Here is an 18,102-nt window from a genome sequence, read left to right on the forward strand (position 1 = left end):
CTGTAATCTCTGGGAGGCCATGATGGAAGGATCACTTAAGTTCAGGAGTTCAAGACCAGCCTGGAGAACATAGTGAGACCCCGTCTCTACAAAACATTAAAAAATTCTCTGGGCATAATGGCATGTGCCTGTAATCCCAGCTGCTCAGGAGGCTGAGGTGGGATCATTGCTTGAGCACGATAGATTGAGGTTGCAATAAGCTGTGATCACACTACTGCACTCCAGCCTGGGCAACAGAGTGAGACTCTATTTCCAAATAAAATAAATATAAAGAGATATAAAGACTTTTTTTCCCTGTTGAGTTTTGGACTTACTTGGACAGTGTTGGGTTGGAACAGGGAAGAGAACATGTCAGACTCTGAGTGTAGCTGGCAGGTGGACCTGATGGCTTTTTCACATCCTTGTGTGAAAGAAAAGAGTCAGGAAAGTCTCTAAGATTTGATGCTGAAAGAGCTGGAGGAATAGGGGTGTCATTTGCTGAGATGGATAAAACCATACCTGGAATGGGAGAGGACAGGGAAGGATATGATCAACCTCTTAGCTTTGGACAAAGTATGTTTGAGATGCCTGTTCGATATCCAGGTGGAGAAGTCAGGCAGATGAGGATGCAGGAGAGAAAACCAGGCTGGATACACACATGTGTGGGCCATTGGCAAGCCACATGGTATCCAAGCTATGACATTTGATGAGGTAATGTACAGAGTGAGTGTGGATGAAGATGAGGAGGAATCAGCCAAAGAGAAGGAAAAAGCAAGAGGAAAACCAGACAAAAGTGGTATGCTGGAACCAAGCAAAGCAAAGAATTAAAAGAGCGTTCATCAAGCCCATGTGAGCTCCATTTCTCTCTCTTTGGTTGAAGCAATACTTTTCTGTCAGTCCTGGGCATAAATCTGCTTCATGCCCCTTGGATTGAAAGTGCAAGTCCAGTTGGCCTCAAATGCGCTAATTTTGTAATGTCTGTAAACTTGGCTAGGAGGACTGCTGTTACTCTTGGAAAGACTCCAAAGTTATCCACTGTCAATGATTAGCTGTGCTGTCTTTCCAAGAGTGCAGGGATTGTGAAGTTGTTTTCTTGAGTTACCGTGCTCTCTTCCAAGGCTGTAGGAATTCTGGAGCTGCTGGCTGGAGAAGAGGGTGGTCCAAGCTCTCCCCAGAAAGACCTCCAGAGAGGACTTGGCAGGTGAGCACTGTTTCAAGGAATGGACTGATGGGGTCATAATCCATGATAATCTCACCAATCTTTTAGAGTCACAGCTGGTGAGAAGAGCAAAAATCCTCACAGAAAAGCAGAAATTCCTAGGGACCATGAAAGACAGTACCTGTCAAGTCTTAGTGAGGAGGAAACACTGGGCAGAGGAAAAGGTACCTTTATCACAGCAACAGGGAGAGACGAGGGCAGCTGGAAAAAGGTGGTAACAGAGGGCTGGGAGTGGGGTGGTTGTCAGAGAAGGATGAATCTCAGAGGAGGTGAGGCCAGAAGAATGAGGAAGAGCCTGTTATGGAAAAAGAGAGGGACCAACAGGTACAAAGGCAATGCATAGTTCTGCTCAGGAGCAGGTATAGAAATCTTCAATTCTTATTCTGTAGAAAAAAAGGAGACAGAAATGTCAGACACTGTGATGGTTAATACTGAGTGTCAATTGATTGAATTGAAGGATACAAAATATTGACCCTGGGTGTGTCTGTGAGGGTGTTGCCAAAAGAGATTAACATTTGAGTCGGTGGGCTGGGAAAGGCAGACCCACCCTTAATCTGGGTGGGCACCATCTAATCAGTTGCCAGCATGGCTAGAATATAAGCAGGCAGAAAAATATGAAAAGAGAGACTGGCCTAGCTTCCCAGTCTACATCTTTCTTCTGTGCTGGATGCCTCCTGCCCTTGAACATCAGAATCCAGGTTCTTCAGTTTTGGAACTCAAACTGGCTCTCCTTGCACCTCATATATATACTTATATATATGAGTTTATTAAGTATATATATTCCATTAGTTCTGTTTCTCTAGAGAACCCTGACTAATACATATTTTGGTACCAGAAGTGGTTCTAGAGGAATAGTATATTAAGGATGGAGTTGTTTTGTTGGTTTTGGGGTTTATGGAGTTGGCTCCTTAATATGATTAGATCCCAAAATACTAAGGACTTTACTTCTAATAGTATGGAGACCACTGATAGTCCTTGATGTGAACTATTTAAAGAGTTATACAAAATAAATGCATTTGACACTCCTGATTCATTGCTCATGAGAGGCAAGGAGTTTAGTGACCCTACACATAATACCTTTGACCATACATGGAGAACCAAGGAACATAATGAAGCTGGTTGGTTGCTCCTAAGTTCAGTGGATAAAGTGATGAAAGAAAATGATGAACTCAGGGATTCTATCTCCCAGCTTCAGAAGCAGATATTGAGCCTCAAATCTGCCAAGATTGCCCTGAGTGAGAGTCTAATCTCCTGTAGAGAAAGAGCTGAAATTGTGGAAAAACAGACATAAGCTCTTATCATGTGAGTGGCTGACCTGCAATGAAAGATGCATGCCCAGCCTCACCAAGTGTCTACTGTTAAAGTGAGGGCATTGATTGTGTTGCAGGAAGTCAGGGACCCCGAACAGAGGGACCGGCTGGAGCTGAGGTAGAACATAAATTGTGAAGATTTCATGGACATTTATCAGTTCCCAAAATTAATACTTTTATAATTTCTTATGCCTGTTTTTACTGCAATCTCTGAACATAAATTGTAAGATTTCATGAACATTTATCACTTCCCCAATTAACACTCTTATAATTCCTTATGCCTGTCTTTACTTTAATGTCTTAATCCTGTTATCTTCATAAGCTGACAATGTATATCACCTCAGGACCACTATTGTACAAATGGATTGTAAAACGTGTGTTTGAACAATATGAAATCAGTGCATCCTGAAAAAGAACAGAATATCAGTGATTTTCAGGGAACCAGGGAAGATAACTATAAGGTCTGACTGCCTGCAAGGTCAGGCAGAATAGAGCCATATTTTTCTTCTTGCAGAAAGCCTATAGACAGATGTGCAAGTAGGAGAAATATCGCTCACTTCTTTTCCCAGCAAGGAACAACCCTGGGGAAGGAATGCATTCATGGGGGTAGGTCTATAGACAGCCACTCTGGGAGTGTCTGTCTTATGCGGTTGAGATAAGGACTGAAATGTGTCCTGGTCTCCTGCAGTACCCTCAGGCTTACTAGGATTGGGAAATTCCAGCCTGGTAAATTCTAGTCAGACTGGTTGTCTGCTCTCGAACCCTGTTTCCTGTTCAGATGTTTATCAAGACAATGTGTGCACAATGGGACATAGACCCTCATCAGTAATTCTAATTTTGCATTTGCCTTGTGACCTTTATCGCCCTTTGAAGCACATGATCCTTGTGACCTACTCCCTGTTCGTACACCCTCTCCCCTTTTAAAATCCCTAATAAAAACTTGCTGGTTTTGTGGCTTGAGGTCGCCATCATGGTCCTACCAATATGTGATGACACCCCTGGAGGCCCAGCTGTAAAATTTCTCTCTTTGTACTCTTTCTCTTTATTCCTCAGACCATCTGACACTTAGGGAAAATAGAAAGAACCTATGTTGAAATATTGGGGGCTGTTTCCCCTGATAAATTGGAAAATAATAAGACCCTGCAATTTGGAATGGGAACATGTGGGAGGACCCTGGTGAAGCTGGGGACACTGAGTTTGTAAACTCTGGTGAACTTTTTTTGCCAGAAGAAACAGCTTCCCACCCACCCAGTAGTGGCAGCATTCCCTCCCTAACCCATGCTGCCATCAGCCTTTCCACCTTTGTCTGAGGGGATAAATTCTGCACTGCCTAAGGCAACAGTGATGGCCTCCTCTGAGGTGGTTGCCAAGCAAGACAATGTTGATTCTCCTCAGGAGCCACCCCCAACACTCCTGTTTGCTTCTAGACTTATAACTAGACTAAAGTCCCTGTGGGCCCCTAGAGGTGAGGTTGAGAGTGTGACACATCAGGAGGTTCACTACACTAGATAATAACTGCTTGAGTTTTTAATTTATATAAACAGAAATCTGGAGAACAGACATGGGAATGGATATTAAGGGTGTGGGATAATGGTGGAAGGAACATAGAGTTGAATCAGTCTGAATTTATGGATTTGGGCCCATTAAGTAGGGATTCTTCATTTAATATTGCAGCTTGGGGAGTTAGAAAATGTTATAATAATTTATTTGCTTGGTTAACTGAAATATGGATTAATAGATGGCCCACCATGAGCAAGCTAGAAATGCCTGATCTCCCCTGGTTTAATGTAGAGGAAGGGATCCAAAGACTTAGGGAGATTTGGATGGTGGAGTGGATTAGTTGCTTTAGACCTACTCTTCCCAGCTGGAAGCATCCAGAAGATGTACCCTTGACCAATGCCTTACAAAATACATTTGTGAGGGCAACACCTGCCTCTTTGAAGGACCCTGTAATTGTTCTTCTCTGTATGTCAGATCTAACAGTGGGAACTGCAGTCACTCAACTACAAAATTTAAATACAATGGGAATAATTGGATCCTGAGGTGGCAGGAGCCAAGTGGCAGCACCCATCCATCAAAGGCAAGGTGGACATCGCTACTGTAATGGACAGCAGAGGCAAAGTGGCAATTAGCGTGGTCTGACTCATGTAGAGCTCTGGCATTGGCTAATTAATCACAGCGTTCCCAGAAATGAAATTGATAAGAAGCCTAATTTATGCAAGCAGAAAACTTCTAGGTCAAATGGACAAAAGACTAATTTGAATTATAAAAACAGAATCATGGCTCCTCAATCATTTTCCAGACTTGAGCCAGTTTACAGACCCAGAACCCCTTGAATAAAGGGGAGGCCTGGTCCCCTTGAGCAAGGACCCCACTACATTACCAACAATTTATGCAGTGAATCTTTATCCCATCCTTCCCCAAGGAGACCTCCGGCCTTTTACTAGGGTAACTATGCACTGGGGAAAGGGAAATTATGAGACATTTAAGGGACTACTGGACACTGGCTCTGAGTTGATGTTGATTCCAGGGGGCCCAAAACGTCATTGTGGTACTCCAGTTAAAGTAGGGGCTTAGGGAGGTCAGGTGATTCATGGAGTTTTAGCTCAGGTCCAACTTAAAGTGTGTCTAGTCGGTCCCTGGACTCATCCTCTGGTCATATACAAAACACTGCTGAAACAAATCATAGATGACACAAACATATGGAAACACATCCTATGCTCATGGATGGGTAGAATAAATGTGGTAAAAATGACTATATTGCCAAAAGCAATATACAAAATCAGTGCAATTCCCATTAAAATACCACCATCATTCTTCACAGAACTAGAAAAAATAATCCTAAAATTTATATGGAACCAAATAAAGAGTCCTCATAGCCAAAGCAAGACTATCCAAAAAGAACAAATCTGGAGACATCACATTACCTGATTTCAAAATATACTATAAGGCCATAGTCACCAAAACAGCATGGTCCTGGTATAAAAATATGCACATAGAACCATGGAACAGAAGGAACAGAATAGAGAACCCAGAAATAAACCCAAATACTTACAGTCAACTGATCTTCGACAAAGCAAACAAAACCATAAAGTGGGGAAAGGACACCCTATTCAACCAATGGCTCTGGGATAATTGGCAAGCCACATGTAGAAAAATGAAACTGGATCTTCGTATGTCACCTTATAGAAAAACCAACTCAAGATGGAGCAAGGACTTAAATCTAAGACCTGAAACTATAAAAATTCTAGAAGATAACATCAGAAAAATCCTTCTAGACATTTGTTTAGGCAAAGATTTTATGACCAAGAAGCCAAAAGCAAATGCAACAAAAACAAAGATAAATAGATGGGACTTAATTAAGCTAAAGAGCTTTTGCATGGCAAAAGGAATAGTCAGCAGAGTAAACAGACAACCCACAGAGTGGGAGAAAATCTTCACAATCTATACATCCAACAAAGCACTAATATTCAGAATCTAGAAGGAACTCAAACAAGAAAAATAAGAAAAAAAAAATCCCATAAAAAAGTGGGCTAAGGACATGAATAGACAATTCTCAAAAGAAGATCCAACATACATATGAAAAAATGCTCAACATCACTAATGATCAGGGAAATGCAAATCAAAACCACAATGCAATACCACCTTATTCTTGCAGGAATGGCCATAATAAAAAAATTTTAAAAATTATGGATGTTGATGTGGATGTGGTGAAAAGGGAACACTTCTACACTGCTGGTGGGAACGTAAGCTAGTACAACCACTATGGAAAACAATGTGGAAATTTGTCAAAGAACTAAAAGTAGAACTACCATTTGATCCAGCAATCCCACTACTGGATATCTACCAAGAGAAAAATAAGTCATTATATGAAAGAAGTCACTGCACATGCACATTTATAGTAGCACAATTCACAATTACAGGAATATGGAACCAGCCCAAATGCCTGTCAATCAACAAGTAAAGAAACTTGGGTATATATATAAAATATATAATATTTACATATTTTATAAATATTTTTAATATTTCTATATAAATATATAACATATATTTTATATATAGTAGTATAGTATATATAATTATATAATATATATGATATATATATGAAATATATCATATATACATTTTATAATTATATAATATATAATATAATATATAATACTATATATATATTTTATATATCTATATATACTATATATTACATAGTGTGGCTATATATAGTATATATAAAACATAAAATATATAAAATATATTTGTATATTTTTATATATATTTATATTGTATATAATATATAATATATTTTGCCTCACTCCTGTGCCTTTCTTCCTTCCTTCCAAGCTCATGAACATATAACATATATATTTTTTATATATATATATATAAAATCTTCCATGAAGGCAGTATGGTATGGGAGAGAGACACCATGAGCTTGGAGGGAAGAAAGGCGCAGGAGTGTGGCAATACATATTATGTAAAATATAAATATATATAAAATATGTAAATATTTATATATAAAATATGCAAATATTTATATATAAAATATGCAAACATTTATATATAAAATATTTTAAAATATATAAAATATATAAAAACATATTTTATAACATTTTATATATAAAAATATAAATTTTTATATATTTTTATATATTATATTTATATACTATATATGGCCACACTATATAATAGTTTGCTATGTACCTCTATATATAATATTGTATATATTATATAATAGTATAGTGTTATATATCTATACATAACATACTATTATATATTATATATTATATTATTATATATCATATATTATATATCTATATATACACTATACTATTATATATATAAATTCACTCTGAGAACTAGAACAAGACATAAATGCTCACTCTCACCACTTAGATATAGATATATAATAGTATAGTATATATAGATATAGATATATAGTATATAGTATATTATATATAACATATTTATAATATAACATATGGATATATTATATATTATATTATATATTACATTATATTTTATATAATATATTATATATAAATATATATAATATCCATATATTACACATATCTATATATTATATATAACATAGTATGTATATAATATATATATCTATATTGCCACACTCCTGTGCCTTTCTTCATTCCAAGCTTATGGATTTTTTTAATATATATATATAAAATATATATATCATCTTCCATGAAGACAGCATGGTATGGGAGAGAGACAGCATGAGCTTAGAAGGAAGAAAGGCACAGGCATGTGGCAATATATATAATATCCATATAATATATATTATATAAAATGTAAATATATATGAAATAGAATTTTTCATATTTCATATATACTATATATAATGCATACATAGTATATATAATATATAGTATCATATATAGGGTATATATATATAATGAAATACTACTCAGCCATAAATAGGAATGACTTAATGGCATTTGCAGCAATCTGGATGGGATTGGAGACCATCGTTCAAAATGAAGTAATTCAGGAATGGAAAACTAGACATCATATATTCTCACCCATAAGTGGGAGCTAAGCTATAGATTGCAAAGGCATGAGAATGATACAATGAACTTTGGTGACTTGGGGGAAATGATGGGAAGGAGGTGAGGAATAAAAGGGTACAAAGTGGGTTAAATGTATACTGTTAAGTGTATACTGTAAGTGTTCAGTGTATACTCCTCAGGTGATGGGTGCACAAAAAAGTCACAAGTCACCAATAAAGAACTTATATAGAAACAAAAATTATGACAGCTACAATTTCCAAAGTGACTGTATTAGGTCCTGCACACTAGATGCATAGGATCTGGGATTTAGGATGTATCAGTCCAGATTCAATTTAAAGAAAAGAATGCTACTTGTATTAGATAGCATTTGCTATAGTAACAAACACCCTATACATCTTAGTAGCTTTTGGTCATACATATTTTCCCCCTATGGGTCTGTGTGTTGCTAGTGGCCATTCTAGGCTCAGCTCAACTCCACATTTCTTGTTGTTCTGAGTCCCAGTCTGAAAGTACAGCATGAGCTGGGTTATGCAAGTCTCAGGCAGAGGGGAGAAATGTGAGAGTTTCTGATGAACCATACAATCCCAGACACTCACATCTCATTGACCAAAGCATATTTCATGAGCAAGCCAAAGTCAATGAGAGGTGGATACATATTCTTCCTCCTGAAGGCACTGGGAAGTCACATAAAAATGAATGGGGATTTATAATCCTGGAATAGGAAGGGAGTGAATTTCTGGGAACAACAATACAATACCCACTGTATTTTAGCGCAAAGGGATTTATTATATGAAATTGGGTGTTCACAAAACTGTCAGAAGTGTTGAAGACATAGGATCTAGGATTGGGTCTGTATCATCTTGTGCCTTTAGAAAACAGCACCCCACAAGGAGACTGAAACAGATGCTGAGTGCCAATTTGCTCATAACCACAGCAAATTAATTCCTGGAAAGAATCCTATAAGGTTGGGATGAATCTCCTGAAGCTGCTGATGATCAGTAGAGCAATCTGTTAAAGAAGCTCTCATCTGTGTCTCTTCTTTCTTTTACAGGTCTGAACATGCATTGGCTGCGAAAAGTTCAGGGACTTTGCACCCTGTGGGGTACTCAGATGTCCAGCCGCACTCTCTACATTAATACTAGGCAACTGGTGTCCGTGCAGTGGGGCCACCAGGAAGTGCCGGCCAAGTTTAACTTTGCTAGTGATGTGTTGGATCACTGGGCTGACATGGAGAAGGTAATGGGGTGGAAAAGAGGCACAAAGTGAGACAATTCGGTTGGCTTTTAAAATTCATCCATTAATTCAGTAAATATTTGTTAAGTACTTATTACATGTAAGGCACTGTAATATGCTATGGACAAAACACTCATCTTCCATGAAGGCAGTAGAGTATGGGAGAGAGACTGCATGAGCTTGGAAGGAAGAAAGGCATAGGAGCGTGGCAACCTGGTAACTCCCTGACAGCCAACACACAGTTTGTTTACACTGTATGTAGACTGTGCATGCTCTGTTGTGACCTCCCAGGGTGAAATGAGGACTAGTGGTCTGGGCTCGTAGAAGAGGTAGGTTTGAATCTAATAACAGCAAATTAAGCCTGGGCAACACAGGAAGACTCTGTCTCTACCAAAAATTTTAAAACAAAATTAGCCAGGCATGGTGGTGCATACCTGCGGTCCTAGCTACTCAGGAGGTTGAGGTGGGAAGATTGCTTGAGCCCAGGAGTTGGAGGCTGCAGTGAACCGTGGTCACACCACCACACTCCACAGAGTGAGATCCTGTCTCTCAAAAAAGTGGGGGGCGAATTAGCACTGATCAAAGACTGAGTCTTCCCAGAAAGTTAGGTCACGTGTCCCTGTCAATACAGGTGTGCAAGTAAGATAGTTATGAGGCAACAGTTATCAAAAGGGCTTCAATATGAGACATCCAAGAAATAAAAAGTTGAAGAAATTTCTGATTTTCCTTCCCAGCCCTGAGCTTCTAGACTTTTAATCCATTCACTGCTGATCCATCAATTGCCTTCACCTGAAGTCCTGTGACTCTGTAGGATGGAAGGATTCATTCTGGCTAGGGGTAGGGGAAGGGGTGGAGCTACCAGCATGGGCTTAATACATTGGTGCTCAAAAAGAGTCATGATTATGACATGATGTCCTAAGTTCCCAACACTATGAAACAGTCTTTGTGTGGAGATTGCAAATGTTTTGCCTCTAGACTGAAGACAGCCCTAGGTGTGGGTACTCTTAAAAAAAAACATGAGGTTAACATTTTAAAATTGAAAATTTTCAAACAAAAATTTAGATTTCTGGATTTTTTTAAAGTTATACTTCCTTTAAATATGAGGAAGGCCCTTTAAATATTGAGGAAGGCCCTTACTACCATGACTCACCATTCTGAATCCGTAAAAGTAAACTTGCTATATAAACATAAAAAAATTTATCCATTCACAGATAACACCATTAGCAAAATAAATGACTAATGACAACTGTGGGGAAAATATTCAACTCATATGACAGCAAAAAGTTAATAATATGAAATGAGCTTGTAGAAACCAAGAATAAAAGGGTGCAACTCATTATAAAACTGGGCAAAGTATATGAACAGATAGTTCACAAAAAAGTGAACTCAAATGGCCATTAAACATAAAAAAATTATCACCTCCCTCATAATAAGAGTAAAGCAACTGAAAATTTTACTGAAATAACATTTTTGCACCTATCTTGTTAGTGAAATACAAAAGATTTTTTTTCTTTCAGAAAAATAGTTTAATTATCACAAGGCCTCTTAGTGGAAGGATGGGAGATATTTCTCAAATCTGCCCCCTTGAGAGCTCAGAGACTAGGGTTATCAAAAGACAATTTGGTGGGCAGGGGGCTAAGGAATGGGTGCTACTGATTGGTTGGGAATGAAATTATAGAGATGTGAGAAATGTCTTCAAGTGCTGAGTCTGTTTCTGGGTAAGGCAGTCACAGGACAGGTAAAGTCAGTTCCTTGCTATAGAGTCATGGGTCTAGGTAGTGTCACTACATTTTCCAGAATGCAAATGTCTGAAAAATATCTCAAAGGCCAGTCTTAGATTTTACAATAGTGATGTTATCTACAGGAGCTATTGGTGAAGTTACAAAGTGTGGCTTCTGGTTACATGACTCCTAAGCAGTAAGCAAGCTAGGGAACAACAGCTGGTTACTGCTTGACTATGCTTATAGCTTAGCAGAATTGAGGTCCCTATCATCTGCCATAATTCTAATGCCGTGGAATTGCATTAATTTCACAAAGGGGTTTAGGTCCACGAACAAGAAGGGAGTTGGTTTCAGGAAGAGACTATTGTCATCGTTGCTTTAAAGTTAAATTATAAACTAAATTCCTCCCATAGTTAGTTTGGTCTATGCCCAGGAATGAGCAAGAACAAAATACAAAGGTTTAACAACTCTATTGGCAAGGCTGTGAAGAAACAGACACTCTCATGTGTTACCACAAGGTGGTGTAACTCTGATGGAGCCAAATTTTGAAATATCTAATAAAATTGCCAACATGTTTTCTCTTTCATTTTGCATCATTACTCTCAAACTATGATCTGAGAACCCCTGAGGATCCATGAGACTCTTTCAGGGGATATGCGAAGAGTCTATTTTACAATAAAACAGAGAAAATAGAACCCTTGTGCATCATGATGGGTATGTAAAATGTTACAGCTATTATGGAAAACAATATGACATTTTCTCAAAAAATTAAAAAATAGGATTACCATTTGGCAATTCCAACTCTGGGCATACACCAAAAAAACCTTAAAATCAGGGTCTCCGAGAAATATGTGTACACTCATGTTCACAGTAGCTTTATTCACAGTAGTTGAAAGGTTGAACGGCCCAAATACTTACTAACAAATAGACAAAAAATCTCTTTAAAATATATTATTGTATTTTTCAATGTGAGAAGGACACGAGAATTGGAAGGGCAGGAGCAAAGTGATATAGTTTGGATATTTGTTTTCTCCAAATCTCATGTTGAAATGTAATCCACAGAGTTGGAGGTAGGGCCTGGTGGAAGGCATATGGATCATAGGGGCAGGTCCAACACCAATGACTTAGCACCATCCCCTTGGCTATGCATGAGTTCATGAGGGATCTTGTTGTTTAAACAAACGTGGTACTTCCCTATGCTCTCTCTCTCTCTTGCTCCTGATCTTGCCATGTGATGCACCTGCTCCCCGTTCACCTTGTTCCATGATTGTAATCTTCCTGAGGCCCTCACCAGAAGCAGATGTCAGCACCATGCTTCCTGTACACCCTGCATAACTGTGAGCCAATTAAACTTTTTTCTTTATAAATTACCCAGTGTCAGATATTCCTTTATAGCAATGCAACAACAGCCTAATACAATACCTTATATAAATGAAATCATACAGTATTTGTTCTTTTGTATCTGACTTATTTCCCTTAGCATGTCTTCAAGGTTTATCCATGTGGTAACATGTCAGAATTTCCTTCATTTTTAAGGCTGAAATAATATTCCATTGTTACGTATATTCAAAATTATTTATCTATTCATCAAACATTCAGGTCAAATCTTGAATGCTTTGTTGCTTAAAAATCTCTTCTGTCAGATTTCCTAAGTCATTACTCTTAAGTTATAACTTCCACAGATCACTAGACTATGAATACAATGCAGACAAGTTCTTTGCTAAAGTATAGGAAGGGGGACCTTTGCTTCAGTTCCCTAAAAGTTTCTTATTTCCATCTGAAATCCGGTCAGCCTGGATTTCACTGTCCATAATTCTATCAGCATTTTGGTCACAACTATTTAGCTGGTGTCTAAGATGTTCCAAACTTTTCCTCATCTTTCTGTCTTCTTCTAAGCCCTCCAAACTCTTCAATTTCTTCCCATGACCAGTTCCAGAGTTACTTCTACATCATCAGGTATCTTTATAGCAATATCCCACTTCTGGTACCAGTTTTCTGTATCAGGCTGTTCTTATGTTGTTGTAAAGGACTACCTGAGACTACGTAATTTATAAAGAAAAGAAGTTTAATTGGCCCAAGTTCTGCACAGTGTACAGGAAGCATGGTGCTGGCATCTGCTTCTGATGAGGGCCTCAAGAAATTTACAATCATAGTGGAAGATGAAGAAAGAGCAGGCACAACAAAGGGCAAGATCAGGAGCAAGACAGAGAGTGAGAAGGTGCCACTCACTTTTAAACAACCAGGTCTTATGTAAACTCATTTATCACCAAGGGGATGGTGCTAAGCCATTCATGAGGGACCTGTCCCCATGATCCAATCACCTCCCACCAAGCCCCACCTCTGACATTGGGTATTGCATTTCAACATGAGACTTGGAGAGGACAAATATTCAAACAATATCATGTATCTAGAATAGTCAGATTCATAGAGACAGAAAGTAGAATGGTGTTTATCAGGGCCTAAGGGGAGAGAGGATGAGGGGTGATTGTGTAATGGGGACAGAGTTTTCACTTTGGATGATGAAAAAGTTCTGGAGATGGATGGTGGTGATTGTTGCATAACAATGAGAATGTACTTAATGCCACTGAACCATACACTTAAAAATAGTTAAAATTGGAAATGTTATGTTATATGTATTTTTACCACAAAATTAAAAAAAAAAGTAAATAGAGATATAAATAAACCTAAAGCGATATTTGCCTTTTTATTCTAATTCTTTCATAAGTATTCAATAGCATTTTCCAGAAGGTACATGTTGGTACTCACAACAGAGTGAATGCAGAAGCAGATGAGAGGATCCAATGTTATTCTCCTAAAACATTAAAGTTAATTGCAGAATAAATAGATGCAATAAATAAATAAAATAATGCCACTTTCCTCATTATTTTTTCATTTTGAAAAGTATACTTTATCATTATAAAAAATTATGCATGCTAACATATAATGGGTTTATTACTATTATTTCTGAAAGCATGCATTTATAAAAATTCTGTTTTAATATCTACTATGGTAGATATTGATAGATATAACTCACATAAATAACAACTCTTTAGGGTTTTCAATACTTTTTAAGACTGTATGGAGGTGCTGAGATAAAAGAGCTTACTAAGCACCAACTTGGCAATCCCAAGACTTGGAATTTATCCTACCTACTTGTGTACCAGTGCCCCCTAATCAACAGGGCATCTCTTTCTTCAGGCTGGCAAGCGACCCCCGAGCCCAGCCCTGTGGTGGGTGAATGGGAAGGGGAAGGAATTGATATGGAATTTCAGAGAATTGAATGAAATCAGCCAACAGGCAGCCAACGTCCTCTCGGAAGCCTGTGGCTTGCAGCGTGGGGACCGTGTGGCAGTGGTGCTGCCCCGAGTGCCTGAGTGGTGGCTGCTGATCTTGGGCTGCATTCGAGCAGGTTGGTAACTGACTACCTTGACAGAGAACTGTCTTCCTTGTGAAGAAAACTGATAGCAGAGAAATGCAGCCACCTCTTCCAAAAGAAGTCCCCTCCTTGGAGCATACTGTCCTCTCTCATATGAAGAAAGGCATCTCCCTTCTTCCACTTATTTAAGCGAACTATGTGCCAAGCACTTATGCAGAGTGAACAACTACAACGGCATAATTTACATATTCATGGGACTTACAGACCTTTGGAGAAAGCTCTTGAACTATTAATTGCACATATAAGTATTTAATCAGAATTATAATAAGTGGCATGAAAATTCTATTAAAATCTATTAAAACAAATTTGGCAGACTGTGACCTGCAGGCCAAATCCTGCCCACAGCTTGTTTTTGTAAATGAAGTTTTATTGTAACACAGCTATGCCCACTTGTTTCCATATTATATGTGGCTGCATTTGCACTATAGTGGTAACTTGAGTGGTTGGAACAAGAGAGTATCTGATCCATAAAACCTAAAATATTTACTATTTGGCCCTTTGCAGAAAAAGTTTGCCAATGCTGGTCTAAAAGAAGACTTGAATTAACCAATATGAGGAGTAACAAAGTCTCCATGGAAGTGATATTTGAGCTGAGATCTGCAGGATGAGTAGGATTTTGCCAAGAGATAGAGAGGGTTGTGCCAAGCAAAGGGAACAGCATATGTGAAGATGTAATCATCTGATGATTTCTGCCCAGAAAAGCCAAACACTGAAAACAGTAGGAGTTGCAGTAGAGAAGAGTTTAATAATTGCATAGACAGCCAAGCTGAAGGATGGAGGATGTTTCTCAAATCCACCTCCCCAGGAAATCAGAGACCAGAGTTTTTCAGGGATGCTTTGGCATGCAGGAGGCTAGGGAATAGGAAATGCTGATATGTTTGGCTGGGGATGAAAACATGGGTTCAAGCTGTCTTCTTGTACTGAGTCAACTCCTCAGAGATCACAGAACTGGTTGAGTTAGTTTCTTGGTATCAGTTACTGGTCTGGGTAGTGCAAGCTGGTCCATCAGAATGCAAGGTCTGAAGAACACCTCAAACATCAGTCTTAGGTTTTACCATAGTGAAGTAATCTACAGGAGAAATTGGGGAGGTTACAAATCTTGTGACCTCTGGCTCCATGACTCCTGAACTATAATTCTAGCCTTGTGACCAATTTGTTATTTTTCCAAAGGCAGTTTCAGTCTCCAAGCATGGAGGGAGGTAGTTTCAGGAAGGAGCTATTATCATTTTTATTTTAAAGTTAGACTATAAGCTGGATTCCTCCCATAGTTAGCTTGGACTATGTCCAGGAATGAGCAAAGACAGATAGCTTATGAGGTTGGAAACAAGATGAAGTCAGCTGTGTCAGATTTCCCTCAGTGTCATAATTTTTGCAGAGGCATTTTCAAAGTCACAGGGGAGGGAAGCTTGGAAATTACAAAAGAACCTAAAAGGATATCTGTGTGCCTAAAGTCCAGGCCATAAAAAGAAAGTAGTGGCAATAGAATGAACATGTAAAGGTGGCCAGGTGCTAAATTGGCAGTGCCTTGTGGGCCATGGTAAGAGTTGTAGACATTTATCCAGTGGTGAATGGAAAATGATTGATGGATTGAGTAACACTCAACCATTGATGCATTGAGTGACATGATCATCCTCTGGATGGTCATACTGGATGCTCAATAGGGAATGGGATGAAGAAGGCAATAGTGGGATTGGAAATCTCCAATAAGAGGTGAAGGAATGGTGATAGCTTCAATTTGGTTGAGGTAGTAGAGATGGAGATAAGTGGATTTAACAGGCAATTGAGGGGAACGAATAACAGCGTTTTTCAAGGAAGACATGAGGGAGAGAGAGAGAAGTCACAGACATTTCAGCAAGTGGGTGGATGGTGCTGTTTTTCACTGGAGTGAAGAACACAGATATAGAAAGAGATATGGATGTGTTAGGAAAAGACGACAAGTTCAATTTGGGCATGTTGAGTCCGGGATGTCCATGTGATGTTCCAGAAGTGATGACAAGTTGAATTTAAGGGTCTAAAATCTGAGGTGGAGACAGAAATTTGAGAATCATCAACTTTTACATTAAAAGGATGAGAAGTACAGTGGTATAAAAAAGAACCTCAAGAAACTCCAGCAACCTCCTTCACAAACTGCCCTTTCCACCTCTGTTTGCACACAGCCTAACCCCAACTGAAAATTCCCAACCACCCCATATTCTGGGGACAATGGGCTGAGCATGAGAGTGGGTAAAGAGAAAGACATACATGCAGCCAGGAATTAGAAACTATCAGAGGCAACCAAACCAATTGCAGGAACCTGGAAGCCCATGGAAAGAGAGAACAAGTCAGAAAGAAAGGTGACATACTGAAATTATAGCCAGACGGAAAGGAGAACCCAGAGGAAAAGTTGTGTCTATTGTTCTGTGTCTGACTCAATATGACCACCATGGTAGAGAAACATTCGAGGATATTTACAGGTGTGCAGTGAGAATCCCAAAGTGTTGAGAGTGGGAAGAAAGTGAGCTAAGATTAAAAGCTATTTAACAGGAGGGGCATGTGGTTTAAGCTTCATAAAAAATGAAACCTGTGTAGTTTTTCTTTTTTTTCTTTTCTTTTCTTTCTTCCTTTCTTCCTTTCTTTCTTTTTCTTTCTTTCTTTTCTTTCTTTCTTTTTTTTTTTTTGATGGAGTCTCCCTCTGTAGTCTAGCCTGGAGTGCAGTGGTGTGATTTTGGCTCACTGCAACCTTTGCCTCCCAGGTTCAAGCAATCCTCCTGCCTCAGCCTCCAGAGTAGCTGGGATTACAGGCATGTGCGACCAAGCCCAGACAATTTTTGTATTTTTTGTAAAGCTGGGGTTTCGCCACGTTGGCCAGGCTGATCTTGAACTCTTGACCTCTAATAATTCGCCTTCCTTGGCCTCCCAAAGTGCTAGGATTACAGGCATGAGCCACCATGCCTGGCCCTAAGTCTAGTTATTCTACAGAAGATTTTAAAAATCAAAGGAGTCTCATTAAGATAGTAATGAAGAACTAGAATTTAGGAAGGTGATAATCATGGGGTATAAAACCTCAGTTATGTGCAAGGAATAAGTCTAATTTTTAAAGATAAATTGTACAGCATGCTAAATATAGCTAATAATTGAGTACTGTAAATTTCAGTATCATTAAGAGCAAAAATTTCTAATGTTCTCATCACAAAAAAATGTTAAATACTTGAGGTGATGGATATGTTAATTTGCTTAATTTAATCATCTCACATTGTCTTCAAAAATTATAATACCACTTTGTACCCAATAAATATATACAACTATACTTTGTGTGTGCATGTATATGTAAAACTGAAGGCACTCTCATCTAAGAAAAATGCGTTTAGTGTCCCAGGGTTGAAAGAAATAGCCAGGACCTAGAGCTATTGGTGTTTCAAGACCATGGATAATTCCAAGTGCCTTTCTTCGTGATTCTTTAGTTATCATATAAGAGTTTTTAATACAGCAAACTCCTGTAGAAATTTTTTTTTTGAGGGGTGAGAATGGGTGAGGAGAATTGTATGTGTCTTAGACTGTCAAGGGTGTGACATTAGCATTTCAATTTCTTTTCTTTGTCTCAGTAGGGCCCTTAAGACTCTGACAACCCAGGGAATCCTAGGTTAAATTCACTCCCTATTCCTTAGTCCTCTTTTTTGTTGACACTCTCCATTGGTCATTACTT

General features: G+C 38.5%; 1 protein-coding gene across 1 annotated transcript in view; it reads left to right on the forward strand.

Moving 5' to 3' along the window:
• The first annotated feature begins 1,019 nt into the window (after positions 1–1,019).
• The window catches only part of LOC105484985 (acyl-coenzyme A synthetase ACSM2B, mitochondrial), a 34,927-nt gene continuing 17,844 nt past the window's right edge, over positions 1,020–18,102 (forward strand). Inside the window, exons 1-3 of the mRNA XM_011747101.3 lie at positions 1,020–1,180; positions 9,082–9,266; positions 14,183–14,393. Coding sequence (XP_011745403.2) covers positions 9,090–9,266; positions 14,183–14,393 — 388 coding nt within the window. The 5' untranslated portion in view covers positions 1,020–1,180; positions 9,082–9,089. The remainder of the gene's footprint in view (positions 1,181–9,081; positions 9,267–14,182; positions 14,394–18,102) is intronic.

Source organism: Macaca nemestrina, chromosome 18, assembly GCF_043159975.1.
Source record: "Macaca nemestrina isolate mMacNem1 chromosome 18, mMacNem.hap1, whole genome shotgun sequence".
Classification (NCBI taxonomy): Eukaryota; Metazoa; Chordata; class Mammalia; order Primates; family Cercopithecidae; genus Macaca; species Macaca nemestrina.